The 14,191-nt window shown below is 41.0% G+C and overlaps 1 protein-coding gene across 5 annotated transcripts in view; it reads left to right on the top strand.

Annotated features, from left to right (window-relative positions):
• The window catches only part of WWP1 (WW domain containing E3 ubiquitin protein ligase 1), a 141,716-nt gene that overhangs the window by 111,841 nt on the left and 15,684 nt on the right, over positions 1–14,191 (top strand). For 2 of the 5 annotated variants that reach the window (XM_040261126.1, XM_040261127.1), the window contains exons 18-22: positions 197–256; positions 2,523–2,682; positions 8,654–8,787; positions 8,877–9,017; positions 9,788–9,908. In XM_040261126.1, coding sequence (XP_040117060.1) covers positions 197–256; positions 2,523–2,682; positions 8,654–8,787; positions 8,877–9,017; positions 9,788–9,908 — 616 coding nt within the window. The remainder of the gene's footprint in view (positions 1–196; positions 257–2,522; positions 2,683–8,653; positions 8,788–8,876; positions 9,018–9,787; positions 9,909–14,191) is intronic. The other 3 variants (XR_005724562.1, XM_040261128.1, XR_005724563.1) reach the window with 3 other exon arrangements.

Below are 14,191 nucleotides of genomic sequence, written 5' to 3'. Positions count from 1 at the left end.
ATTGCTTCACTGTCTTCTAATTGAATGTAAACGCTATCAAATAGGAGGCCAGCCCCTTGTAGGAAGCTTTTTTCCTCTGGGTACCCACACAGGTCTTTTCTTTGAAGTTCATTAATTTCATTGTTGATTGTTTTATATCTTTTGGGGGGCGCTTATTAAGATCTTCCTTAATTTAAGGGAAATTTTCTTCTATTAGGTCTTTGAATATTTTTTCTGTTCCATTTGTTCCGTTTTTCTTCAGGAACCTCAGTCATGGGTATGTGGACTCCCCTCTCAGCCTTACCTGTCTGTCATCTCTCCTCAGGGCACTTTCATCTGTGCTTTTCCATTGTTCTGAGTCTTCTCACGCCTGTGCTCGCGTCTCTTGGCAATACTGCCCCCTGTGTTGCTGCTTCTAATGTGACTTTTCATTGTTGGTGGTTTTACTGTTTTCCTCTCAAGACTCTGCTAACTCATTCATTGTCTATTAATTTTTTTCAACCTCTTGTAACTCTTTAATTTATTTGAGAGATATGGAAGAATATGTTAACAAGAACTCTTCTACCTCTTGTTACTTAGAGTTTTTCCTTCTTTTTTCTTCCTATCAGAGCTTAGGTTAGATGCCACGCTGTAGTCATTCTTACTTTCAATGTACCCAGTTTTCTCTGGGCTGATTGCTGAAAGTCATCGGCAACATCTGGGAGTCTTATTTCTAGTTTTTGTGTCTAAACACATTCTCACAGCGGCTGCGGTGGCTGCTAAGTCACTCCAGTCGTGTCCAACTCTGTGTGACCCCACAGACGGCAGCCCTCTGTTCAGTTTCTCTTCCTGGGGACATGTGTTACTTCAGCCTCACCACAGTGGGAAGTCAACTTGGTTCAGCTACTATTTTGGGACTGAATTTCCTTTTATAAATTGATTTTAACATTTCTCAGTTGATTTAGACTCCCTTCTCTACCCTTCATTAAGTTTCCAAGATTATATTTTAAAGTTTCAGAAAAGCATTTCTGAACAGGCTGCCAGGGCAGACCTGACTTGCATAGTGATGGCCCCCATTGTGATTTTAAATTTTTTTATATTATTTGACAACATTAAAGAAATCACTAGATTACTCCTATGAATCAAGATTTCTGGCCTCTCTTTAAAAACAATTGCCACATCTTCTCACATGGCATCAATTGCTGAATCAGAGTAGCTGCTTTCCCTGTCAGGTATCATACAGTCTTTTTCACTTCCTGCCCACCATAGCCAAGTTGTCTAAGGACTATGATTATATGCCTAGAAGTAATTCTTCCTAGACCAGGGGTAACTTTTATCCGGGATACAATGAGGAATGGAGGTTTGTGACTGAGTAGAAGACTGTGAGCCCAGGCAGAGAAGGAAGCCCCTTGTACTCACTCACTAATATCTGTAGGTATTTGAGTTTGGAACCCTGTATTAGAAGAAATTGCTATGGAAGACAGGCTTTGCATATTGTTTATTTTATAATATAAATTATTAATCTTTTACGTAGTCAGGTTTTCTGTATTGGACTTTTTAAAATGAGACAAATTACATGGCAATAAGTTAGATAGTGCCTATCCCATTTAAAGATTTCACCTTTTAAAATTTTAGTTCCATTTTTAATCCATTGCCTGAAAAAACAGGTAAAACTGTTCATAGCGGCCATGCTGTGTTAGCTCAGTATCACCAGCAAATACTCCCTGAAGCCTATTGTTCAGGGCTCCCCTGGTGCCTCAGTGGTAGAGAATCCACCTGCCAGTGCAGGGGACATGGCTTTGACCCCTGGTCTGGGGACCATCCCGCGTGCTGCAAGACAGCTAGCCCGTGTTCCACAGCTACTGAGCCTGTGCTCTAGAGCCCAGAGCCCAGCTCCTGATGCCCGCCTGCCCTAGAACCCTGCTCTATGATGAGAGAAGCTCCTCCAGTGAGAAGCCCGAGCACCATAATCAAGAGTAGCCCAGTCACCACAGTTGGAGAAGGCCTGCACGTAGCAATGAAGACCTAGCGCAGCCATAAATAAATAAAATAAATCTTCCTTATAAATCTAGTGTGTATAGGTTGTCAAGTGCCTATAAGAGTTAAAGGTACAAAAGATAGAGACATGGCTTTTGTTTTTGGGTTCCTTACAGTCTGGTGGATATAGTGGTCTTGTGGGCCAGTCAAATGCAGAAAAATGAATAATATTGTGGGATTGTTCAGTGACTGAGACACTGAAATACACTGAAAAATGCCTCCAAAAATTGCTGAAGTAGATATCAGCTGAACTTGAAAGTGGGATCCCCATAGGCTGAGTTGAAGTTCAGGATTCATACATAAAAATATGGCATAGGAAGAAGCACACAATATGTGAGAAATACCTAGTTTATAGTTTGGCAGTGCGGGAACTGGCAGGTAATTTAGAATGGGCAGCTTAGGAATTGGACAGTAGAGTTGTTAAAGACTGTTGAGTAGAGATGCGATGTTATGTATAAATTTATTTAAGGTCTGTTTTTAAATTTATATATGGTTGCTAAAAATAATATTGACTTATCTTCTTTTAGAGAATGGTTTTTCTTGCTTTCACATGAAGTTTTGAACCCCATGTATTGCTTATTTGAGTATGCTGGCAAGAACAACTACTGTCTACAGATAAATCCAGCATCAACTATTAATCCAGACCATCTTTCATACTTTTGTTTCATTGGTCGCTTTATTGCTATGGTGAGTCTTGGCTTTCCATTACCTATTTATTTATTTATTTGAATTTTGCTTATTCCAAAAGTATTTTAGAGAAGATTTTTTTTTTTAAACTGATACATATCATCCTTGGTTATATGTATTCACAAATTTGGTTACCAAGGAAGTTTGCCTAGAGAGTATCAAAATAAGTTCCTGTGTGAAATCAAGATTGTAAATATAAGGATTATTGATACAGCCAGTTGGTCTTTAGAAGTCCTTTCATTTAAGCCTAATCTGTAGTATGACCACTTTTCAATAAGAGGAAAATCTGAGATGTATATATAATCATTGAACTTGATTGATATTTTTGGAATTTTCATAGCTTTGCAGGTCTTGTAGAACTATAAACTTATTGAGAAGTGTTTGTGTTTATATATTTATTTGCACTTTATTATCTATCCATTCATTCAGCAAATATTCATTGCCTGCTATGGCATCATAGTATGAACGGGATGAAACCATGATAAGACACAATCCTTGTTCTTAGGGATATAAATATTGTTAGAGGGAGACAAATAATGAATATATACTGAGGGAAAGAAAGTGTTGCTCTGTTATTTAACATGAGTAAAGGAGGCCTGTCTGATGGGTAACACTTGAACAGAAATAAGAAAGCAAGGGATTGAATCATGCAAATATTTTGGAGAACAACATTTGAAGCACAGGGAAAACCCCAAAAAAAACAATCTTGGGTGGAAGTACGTTTTTGAATTAAAATGTCATAGCTGGCCCATAGAGGGAACATGGTAGGAGATGAGACATAGGCAGTTTGTGGGATCATTCAGAAATTCAGCTAAGGGTTTTGAGCAGGGAGTAGTATGGTCTAAGGAACATAATATGACCATGGATTTGATTAAGCTCAGTTTGCTGCCTTGTAGAAAGAGACTGTAATTGAGGGCAAAGGAAAGCAAGAGGAAAAGCAGAAAGACCACTCGCAGCAGCTCAGCTGAGAGATGGTACTTGAGTCCTCAGGCTCGGACTCAAGAGCTATAGCTGTGGAGGCGGTGAGGCATGCTGTGGGTTCTGGATGTATCGTATTTAGAGGCAATCAGGTCTTCTGCCCGTTTAGGGGCAAGGTGTGTGAGTCAGGTCTTCTGCCCATTTAGGTGCAAGGTGTGCGAGTCAGGTGTTGCACCAGACTGTAAGGTCTGTGTATCTGGTTGCAGCTGCCATTTCCCAGGATGGCAGGGTTGTGACAGAGAGGAAGTTTGGCAGGGAGGGACTCCAGAATTGGGATTTGGTTTAAGATTCTTGCCAACTTTCAAGTGGGGATGTAGAATAGATAGTTGGATACACAAGTCTGGCAATGAGAGGATATCTCAGTAAGACGATGTAACCATTTAAAGGATCAGTGTGGACAGAGAAGTTGTTTAAGAATGCTTATAAGTTGGGGAGATAAGAAGGAACCGGCAAAAGAGCCTAGGCAGAGGAGGAGATAGGAGAATAAATACAAATGGTTTCTAGATGACCAAGGAGGAAGGAAGTATGTGTCAAGAAATAAGAAGTGATCAGCTGTGTCGAATGCTGCTGGCTGATCAAGATGAGGTTCAAGAAGTAACTGTTTGATTTGGCCAGGTGAATGATATTCGTGTGCAGTGGAGAGGAAAGGTGGATGGGAGGAGCCTCAAGAGAGAATGGAAGGAGAAATGGGGACAATAAATAAAACTAATCTCTTAAATAAGAAAAGGAGTATGTCAAGGCTATATATTGTCACCCTGCTTATTTAACTTATATGCAGAGTACATCATGAGAAATGCTGGGCTGGAGAAAGCACAAGCTGGAATCAAGATTTCCAGGAGAAATATCAATAACCTCAGATATCCAGATGACACTACCCTCATGGCAGAAAGTGAAGAAGAACTAAAGACCCTCTTGATGAAAGTGAAAGAGGAGAGTGAAAAAGTTGGCTTAAAGCTCAACATACAGAAAACCACGATCATGGCCCCATCACTTCATGGGAAATAGATGGGGAAACAGTGGAAACAGTGGTTGACTCTTTTTCTGGGCTCCAAAATAACTGCGGATGGTGATTGCAGCCATGAAATTAAAAGACGCTTACTCCTTGGAAGGAAAGTTATGACCCACCTAGACAGCATATTCAAAAGCAGAGACAATACTTTGCCAACAAAGGTCCGCCTAGTCAAGGCTATGGTTTTTCCAGTGGTCATGTATGGAAGTAAGAGTTGGACTATAAAGAAAGCTGAGTGCTGAAGAATTGATGCTTTTGAACTGTGGTGTTGGAGAAGACTCTTGAGAGTCCCTTGGACTACAAGATCCAGCCAGTCCATCCTAAAGGAGATCAGTCCTGGGTGTTCATTGGAAGGACTGATGTTGAAGCTGAAACTCCCAATTCTTTGGCCACCTAATGTGAAGAGCTGACTCATTTGAAAAGACCCTGATGCTGGGAAAGATTGAGGGCAGGAGGAGAAGGGGATGACAGAGGATGAGATGGTTGGATGGCATCACCGACTCGATGGACATGAGTTTGGGTAAACTCTGAGAGTTGGTGATGGACAGGGAGGCCTGGTGTGCTGTGGTTCATGGGGTCACAAAGAGTCAGACATGACTGAGCAACTGAACTGATGAATCTCTTAAAGGAGCCTCCCTGGTGGCTCAACTGGTAAAGAAGCCACCTTCAGGGTGGGAGCCCTGGGTTGGGAAGATCCCCTGGAGGAGGGCATGGCAACCTACTCCAGTATTCTTGCCTGGAGAATCCTATGGACAGAGGAGCCTGGAGGGCCACAGTCTGTGAGGTTGCAGAAAGTCGGACACTACTGAGCAGTTAAGCACACACACACAAAATCTCTTAAAGAAACTTTCAATAAAGGATTAAAAAGATACTGGGCAGCACCATGAAGTATATATGGAACCAAGAATGGGAGGAGAATAAAACATTTATATGCTGCCGATGATCAGGAAGAGAAGAAGGGATTTGATGAGGTCAGAGAGAGGGGGGATTTGGGAGCAGTGACCTTGACTAGGAGAGCAAGGGGGAGATGTGTCCAGGGCACAGAGAAGTCATAGCTGCACAGAAGGAGCGCATAGGTGCAGGTGCTGTCAGGGTTGTGCACATGTAATTATGGTTTCAGACAGTGAGTTTTAATTCATTATAACTAGACTTAAACACATCTTTATTAATCAGAATAGAAACCATTATAATCAACACATTTTTGCCAATGAGAAATAAGTTTGTTTATTCCTGTAGCATAAAAACCCATGCTTCAGAATTCCACGAACTCTTGGAAAGCATCTTCTGCCTCCTGCTGGTTGTGGAAGCGTTCTCCCTGCAAAAAGCTGTCAAGATGCTTGAAGAAGTGGTGGTCGGTTGGTGAGAGGTCAGGTAAATATGGTGGATGAGACAAAACTCCGTGGCCCAGTTCATTCAACTTTTGAAGCATTGGTTGTGCAGCCTGCCGTCGGATGTCATCAGACGTCGTCATGGAGAAGGACTGGGCCCTCTTCTGTTGACCGGTGTTGGCTGCAGGCATTGCAGTTCTCAGTGCATCTCATCAATTTGTTCAGCAAACGTCTCAGCTGTAATGGTTTTGCAGGGATTCAGAAAGCCGTAGTCTATCCGACTGGCAGTAGACCATCAAACAGTGACCAGCACCTCTTTTTGGTGCAAGTTTGTCTGTAGGAAGCTCTTTGGAGCTTCTTCTCAGTCCATCCACTGAGCTGGTCATCACCAGTTGTCATCAAATCCACTTTTCTTCACACATCACCATCTGGTTGAGAAATGGTTCACTGTTGTTGCACAGAATAAGAGAAGAAGACACTTCAAACTGAAGATTTTTTAAATTTTCGATCAGCTTGTGAGACACCCACTTATCGAGCTTCTTCACCTTTCTCATTTGCTTCAAATGCCCAACGACTATAGAATGATGAGCTTTGAGTTCTTCAGCAGCTTCTTGTGTAGTAAGAGGATTGTCTTTGATGATCTTCTCAGCTGTTCATTGTCAACTTCTGATGGCCAGCCACTATGTTTCTCAACTTCGAGGCTGTCGTCTCCTTTGTAAAACTTTTTGAACACCCACTGTGCTGTGCGTTTGTTAGAGTTCCAGGCCAAGGTGCATTGTTGCTGTGAGGTGTCTGTGCTGCTTTACGACCCATTTTGAACTTGAATTTAAAAAAAACAAATCACTCAATTTGCTTTTTGTCTAGCATCATTTCTATAGTCTAAAATAAGTATACAATAAACAGCAAGTAATAGTCATTAGCAAAAAAGAAAACTATAAAGCGAGAAATGTGCATTAAAAGGATGTATAATACAACTACATTTATTTAGAATGTATTCCAACATCTAATGGCAAATTTCAACATTGCAAAAACCGCAGTTTGTTTTGCACCAGCCTAATACTAGTGAGCAGGTGTGGGGGAAGCAAAGAAGTTCTCTCATGGTGGCTGTTTCCTCGGCGAGATGGAGGCCACATTCATTAGTGCAGAGTGAGGAGACGAGGTTTGAAGGTAACACGGGAGAGGTGGCCAAGTGGTTAAAGTGATTGTGCTCTGAAGGTCCAAAGGAGTAACTTTAGTGACTGACGATGGAATCTAAACTGAGTAAGGTGAGGACTTCCCTGGTGGCTGAGGAGCTAAGACTCCTGAGCTTTCCATTGCACAGGGTGTGGGCGCCATCCCTGGTTGGGGGAACTAAGATCCCACATACTGCGTGGTGTGGCCAAAATTTTCAAGAAAAACTGAGTAAGGGGAGAAATAACTTCATAAGCGGGCTAGGTGACAGTAACAGGCTAACAAATTCCCTGGATTTTTTTAGATCCCAGTGGGGTCAAAACTTGCTGGTGTTTACTGCTGAAGGTGGTGAGCTGGAATGGCAGGAGCTCTTTGGAATTCAGTTTATGAAGGAATTGCAGTCAGTGCTAATAACAGTGTCGAGGATATGTTGTTGAGAACATTCAACTAAGTTAAAGACTAAGACCAGAGAAAGGATTAAAAAGTGCGAGGGTAGTAAAAGAATCATCAGTGCAGATCATGAAATCTTAAAAATGATGACGGTCATGTTGAAAAAGCGTGGGACTGAATGAGTAAGGGGGGGAAACCAGAAGATCTAAGGATGACTGCAGTGAGGAAGTAGGGGGTGGTGAGCCATGAACATAGAGGGCTGGCACACTGGGGCAGGTAAGGGAGGTGAAATTAGTGATGAGAAGCAACACACACCCACTCCCAGACTTGGTGACATGGGGATAGGAGAGAGACAGCCAGCTCCCTGAGAGGATTTGAAAGGAAACAGGATCCTCAGAAAAATGCCAGATTTTTGTTAGCACAAGATGCGAAAGGATCTTCAAAGGATGAATTGAGAATGTGGGGGATTTTGCTAATGATGGACCATGAGCTTGAAGAGGACGAAACATAGTAGGATGGTTTTGAAAGTTAGGTAAGATGTGAGACACGGAATCAGATTTCACAGTAGACAGGCGGAATGGTGGTGAGAGTCAGAGAACTGCAGGTCTGGGGCTCTCTGCATTGGCTATTGTGAAGGCGAGACAGGGTCAGTCCTAAAGCTCTCTCAAGCAACTGGGATAAGAACGGAGTTGGAGAGGGGTCTTCCCAGGTGCACAGGGACCCCCAGAATGCCTTCTTTTCTGTGTCTAGTGGGGTTAATGTAATTCATGAAACATATTTAAAAATGGGAGTTTGATAAGGCTCAATTATCATCCTCTTCAAAGTTATTGACAGGACATCATATAGCTAAGTGTTTGACCTCAGTTAAAGAGATACTGTTTTCACTCTAAATTTGTTTTTCATACTTAGCATCTTATAGAATATTTTATTTTTTACTTTTCATGATTTCAATCTTTTAGTTTTCACGATTTATACTGATTAATTATTAAGTACTTTTTTGCCTGTGAAGCCTTATGATACCTCTGTTATCATTGTGCCCTGAATAGGAAAATTGCTACTTTGTAAATTTTTTAAATTTTTTGTTTTTTCTTGGCAGGCACTCTTTCATGGGAAATTTATTGATACTGGTTTCTCGTTACCCTTCTACAAGCGTATGCTAAGTAAAAAACTGACTATTAAGGATTTGGAATCAATTGATACTGAATTTTATAATTCCCTTATCTGGATAAGGTTTGAAGATTTATCTTTCAATAAGGTATTTTCTTGAAACCAGTTTTACATATTTTGTTAATTAGTGGTTGTATCTCTCTATCACCCAGAGACAACAACATTGAAGAATGTGGCTTAGAAATGTACTTTTCTGTTGACATGGAGATTTTGGGGAAGGTTACGTCACATGACCTGAAGTTGGGAGGTTCCAATATCCTAGTGACAGAGGAGAACAAAGATGAATATATTGGGTAAGGTGATTGTCCCTACTTTCTACAACTGCCAGAGCATCTTAGGGCTGTCTCTCTGTACCCTGTCCCTACTTTCTACAACTGCCAGAGCATCTTAGACTGTCTCTCTGTACCCTGGATCTTCACGCCTTGTTTGCTCCTTGGGGAACGTTCCACATTCATCCCCTCTTGCAGTGATCCTTTTCAGTTATTTTTTCTCTACTCAGTATTCCTCTTAATTTATAAACATGTTGCAAAAGCACTCAAAAATTCAAATACAGTTTTAAAAAAAACCCACTTCCCTTGCCTCTGACATACATTTATTTAAGTTCTTCCCAACAGTACTAACATTCTTGAAAAAAAGTGTATATGATGACCTCCACTTTCCTGCTGCCACTTGCTGTATTGCACGCTACCTTGTCTGGATCAAAAATCAGAGAACATTGGTGCTAAAGAAGGGCTTTCCAAAGCCCATGCACTTCTTCATTTCTAGATGAGGAGATAGAGGCCCTCTGTAGATAGTAGCAAAACCAAGTCTGGAGCCCCACCTGACTAGCACTGTAGTACTCACTCTTATTCCATTTCACTTTCCCTTTTTAACTTATTCTTTTAGTAGTGCTCACTGCAACTTCCAGTTTGAAACTGTGCTCACTTGAATTCTACACTCCGTACAGCTTCCTGATTTTCTTCACTTTCTCTTTTTTAATGATGGTTAAGAAGTACTCTGTGTTTTAAACCCTTTTACCTTACATAGAAAGTACCATCTTTTTAAATACCATCTTTATTTTCAGTTTAATGACTGAGTGGCGTTTTTCTCGAGGAGTACAAGAACAGACCAAAGCTTTCCTTGATGGCTTTAATGAGGTTGTTCCCCTTCAGTGGCTGCAGTACTTTGATGAAAAAGAATTGGAGGTTAGGATCTTTTATTATGCTATTATAGGGAAAGTTAATGGGAGGAGGGTCTGTTGTTATGCTTCTATAATAGAATGTCCGCAAGCTTTAAAAACATATGGCGCCATCTTCAATCCGCTCTGATTTATCGAAATGTTTAGGGGGTATAAAACTCCAGCATTGAGTAAGGGTCTTAAGTTCTCCCAAATATGATGCTGTCATAGCGCAAAATCATCAGTTGTGCCAACTCTTAGGGCTCCTGAAAAGTGCAGACTTATTAAGAATTGGGGGAACTCAGGTAGGGGAAATCACGCAGTATCTTATTGTGACTGCCTCATTTCAGTTACCGTAATGTTTTCATGGTTCATCCATATTGTAGCATGTGTAAAATATTTTTGCTTTTTAATACTGAATATATATAATGTACAGGTATATATATATATAACATATATGTATATATTTTCAGTATTTACTCTATGTATGTAAGTAACATATATATCCTGGAGGAGGAAATGGCAGCCCACTCCAGTATACTTGCCTGGAGAATCCCATGGACAGAGGAGCCTGGTGGGCTGCAGACCATGGGATGACAGAGTCAGACACGCCTAAGTGACTGAACAGCAGCAACAGGTATATGGTGAACAATAAGAAAAGGCAGAAACACGTGACAAAAAAGTGAGCTCCCCAGGTCAGGAGCTCCCCAGGTCAGGAGGTGCCCAGTGTACTACTGGAGAAGAGTGGAGAAATAGCTCCAGAAGGATAGAAGAGGCAGAGCCACAGCAGAAGCAACGTCCGGCTATGGATGTGTCTGGTGGTGAAAGTAAAGTCTGATGCTGTAAAGAACAGCCATGCATAGGAACCTGGAATGTTAGATCCATGAATCAAGGTAAATCGGAAGTGGTCAAACAGGAGATGGCAAGAGTGAACATGGACATTTTAGGAATCAGTGAACTAAAATGGACCATATTGGGCAAATTTAATTCAGATGACCATTATATCTACTACTGTGGGCAAGAATCCCTTAGAAGAAATGGAGTAGCCATCATAGTCCAAAATGCAGTACCTGGCTGCAATCTCAAAAACGACACACTGGATCTCAAAAACGACAGACTGGTCTCTGTTCATTTCCAAGGCAAACGATTCAGTATCACAGTAATTCAAGTCTATGCTCCAACCACTAATGCCAGAGAAGCTGAAGTTGACAGGTTCTGTGAAGACCTACAAGACCTTCTAGGACTATCACCGAAAAAAGATGTCCTTTTCATCACAAGGGACTGGAATGCAAAAGTAGGAAGTCAAGATATACCTGAAATAACAGATAAGTTTGACTTTGGAGTACAAAATGAAGCAGGGCAAAACCTAAGAGAGTTCTGCCAAGAGAACACACTGGTCATAGCAAATACCCTCTTTCCAACAACACAAGAGATGACTCTACACATGGATATCACCAGATGGTCAATACCAAAATCCGATTGATTATATTCTTTACAGCTGAAGATGGAGAAGCTCTATACAGTCAGCAAAAACAAGACTGGGAGCTGACTGTGGCTCAGATCATGAACTCCTTATTGCCAAATTCAGACTTAAATTGAAGAAAGTAGGGAAAACCACTAGACCACTCAGGGATGACCTAAATCAAATCCCTTACGATTATACAGTAGAAGTGACAAATAGATTCAAAGGATTAGATCTAATAGGCAGAGTGCCTGAAGAACTAGGGGCAGAAGTTCATAACACTGTACAGGAGGCAGTGATCAAAACCATCCCCAAGAAAAAGAAATGCAAAAAGGCAAAATGGTTGTCTCAGGAGGCCTTACAAATAGCTGAGAAAAGAAGAGAAGTGAAAAGCGAAGGAGAAAATGAAAGATATACCCATCTGAATGCAGACTTCCAAAGAATAGCAAGGAGAGATAAGAAAGCCTTCCTAAGTGAACAATGCAAAGAAACAGAGAAAAAAATAGAATGGGAAAGACTAGAGATCTCTTAAAAAAAATTAGAGATACCAAGAGAACATTTCATGCAAGGTTGGGCATGATAAAGGACAGAAACGGTATGGACCTAACAGAAGCAGAGATTATTAAGAAGAGGTGACAAGAATACACAGAAGAACTATACAAAAAAGATTTTAATGACCCAGATAAGCACAACGGTGTGATCACTCACCTAGAGCAAGACATCAGGAAGTGCAAAGTCAAGTGGGCCTTAGGAAGCATCACCACCAACAAAACTAGTGGAGGTGATGGAATTCCAGCCGAGCTATTTCAAATCTTAGAAGATGATGCTGTGAAAGTGCTAAACCCAGTATGCCAACAAATTTGGAAAACTCAGCTGTGGCCACAGGACTGGAAAACGGATTGAGTTTTCATTCCAATCTCAAAGAAGGTCAATGCCAAAGAATGTTCAAACTACTGCACACTCATTTCACATGCTAGCAAAGTAATGTTCAAAATTCTCCAAGCTAGGCTTCAAAAGTACATGAACCATGAACTTCCAGATGTTCAAGTTGGATTTAGAAAAGGCAGAGGAACCAGAGATCAAATTGCCAACACCCAGTTTGATCATCAGAAAATCAAGAGAGTTCCAGAAAAACATCTGCTTCACTGACTAGGGTAAAGACTTGAACTGTGTAGACCACAACTGTGGAAAATTCTTAAAGAGATGGAAATACCAGACCGCCTTACTTGCCTCCTGAGAAACCTGTTCCTTCTATGCAGATCAAGAAGCAACAGTTAGAACCGGACATGAAACAATGGACTGGTTCCAGATTGGGAAAGGAGTATATCAAGGCTTTATATTGTCACTCTGTTTATTTAACTTTTATGCAGAGTACACCATTGAAGTGCCAGACTGGATGAAGTGCAAGCTGGGATCAGCATTGCCAGAAGAAATATCAATAACCTCAGATATGCAGATGACACCACCCTTAGGGTAGAAAGCAGAAAGGAACTAAAGATCCTCTTGATGAAGCTGAAAGAGGAGAGTGAAAAAGGTGGCTTAAAACTCACCGTTCAAAAAACTAAGATCATGGCATCCAGTCCCATCACTTCATGGCATCCAGTCCCATCACTTCATGGCAAATAGATTGGGAAACAATGAAAACAGTAATAGACTTTATTTTCTTGGTCTCCAAAATCACTGCAGATGGTGACTGCAGCCACGAAATTAAAAGACACTTGCTCCTTGGAAGAAAAGTTATGACAACTTAGACAACGTTTTAAAAAGTAGAGTCATTACTTTGCCAAAAAGGTCCGTCTAGTCAGGGCTTATCGTTTCTCCAGTAGTCATGTATGGATGTGAGAGTTGGACTGTAAAGAAAGCTGAGCACTGAAGAATTGATGCTTTTGAACTGTGGTTTTGGAGAGGACTCTTGAAAGTCCCTTGGACTGCAAGGAGATCCAACCAGTCCATCCTAAAGGAGATCAGTCCTGGGTGTTCATTGGAAGGACTGATGCTGAGGCTGAAACTGCAGTACTTTGGCCACCTGATTCGAAGAGCTGACTCATTGGAAAGATCCTGATGCTGGGAAAGATTGAAGACAGGAGAAGAAGGGGACAACAGAGGATGAGATGGTTGGATGGCATCACCAACTCAATGGACATGAGTTTGAGCAAGTTCCGGGAGATGGTGGAGGACAGGGAAGCCTGGCGTGCTACAGTCCATGGGGTCACAAAGAGTTGACTGATATATCACAAAGGTCACAACTAATATACATAATACATATATGTGTGTATTTTCTTTATCCATTCATCAGTCACTGAATCTTTGTCTTCATTCCACCTTTTGGTGATTGTGAATAATGTTGCTATATACATGAGTGTACAGAATACTCTTTGAGACCCTGCTTTCAGTTCTTTTAAGTAAATACTCAGGAGTGGTATTGCTCTATCAGATAGTAATTCTCTATTTAACTTCTTGAAGAACCACTACCATTTTCCATAGCAGCTGTACCATTTTCCATTCCCACCAAATGTATACAAGGCTTCCAGCTTCTCCACATCTTTGCCTATACTTGTTATTTTCTGTTTTTGTTTTTAACAGTAGCAATTCCAGTAATAATAGTATGAGGTGGTAGCTCACTGTGGTTTTGATTTATGTTTCCCTGATGATTAGTTATTGTGAATTCTCCAAGTCTCCCCCATGTAGATTAGAAGGTAGGGAGGGCCATTTAGGAAAATGGTTGCATTTCCCCTCTGCCACCTTTTGGGGGCAGTATTTTAACTTCAGCCATCTTGCATCCTCTGTTAAGAAACTTGGTTTGTCCATGTAATCAAAATGTGCATATGAAAAAATTAGCATTTTAAGTT

The sequence above is a fragment of the Oryx dammah genome, unplaced genomic scaffold, assembly GCF_014754425.2.
Source record: "Oryx dammah isolate SB20612 unplaced genomic scaffold, SCBI_Odam_1.1 HiC_scaffold_19, whole genome shotgun sequence".
NCBI lineage: Eukaryota > Metazoa > Chordata > Mammalia > Artiodactyla > Bovidae > Oryx > Oryx dammah.
Note: the sequence above shows the minus strand (reverse complement) of the source record. Positions and strands in the feature narration are given on the sequence as shown.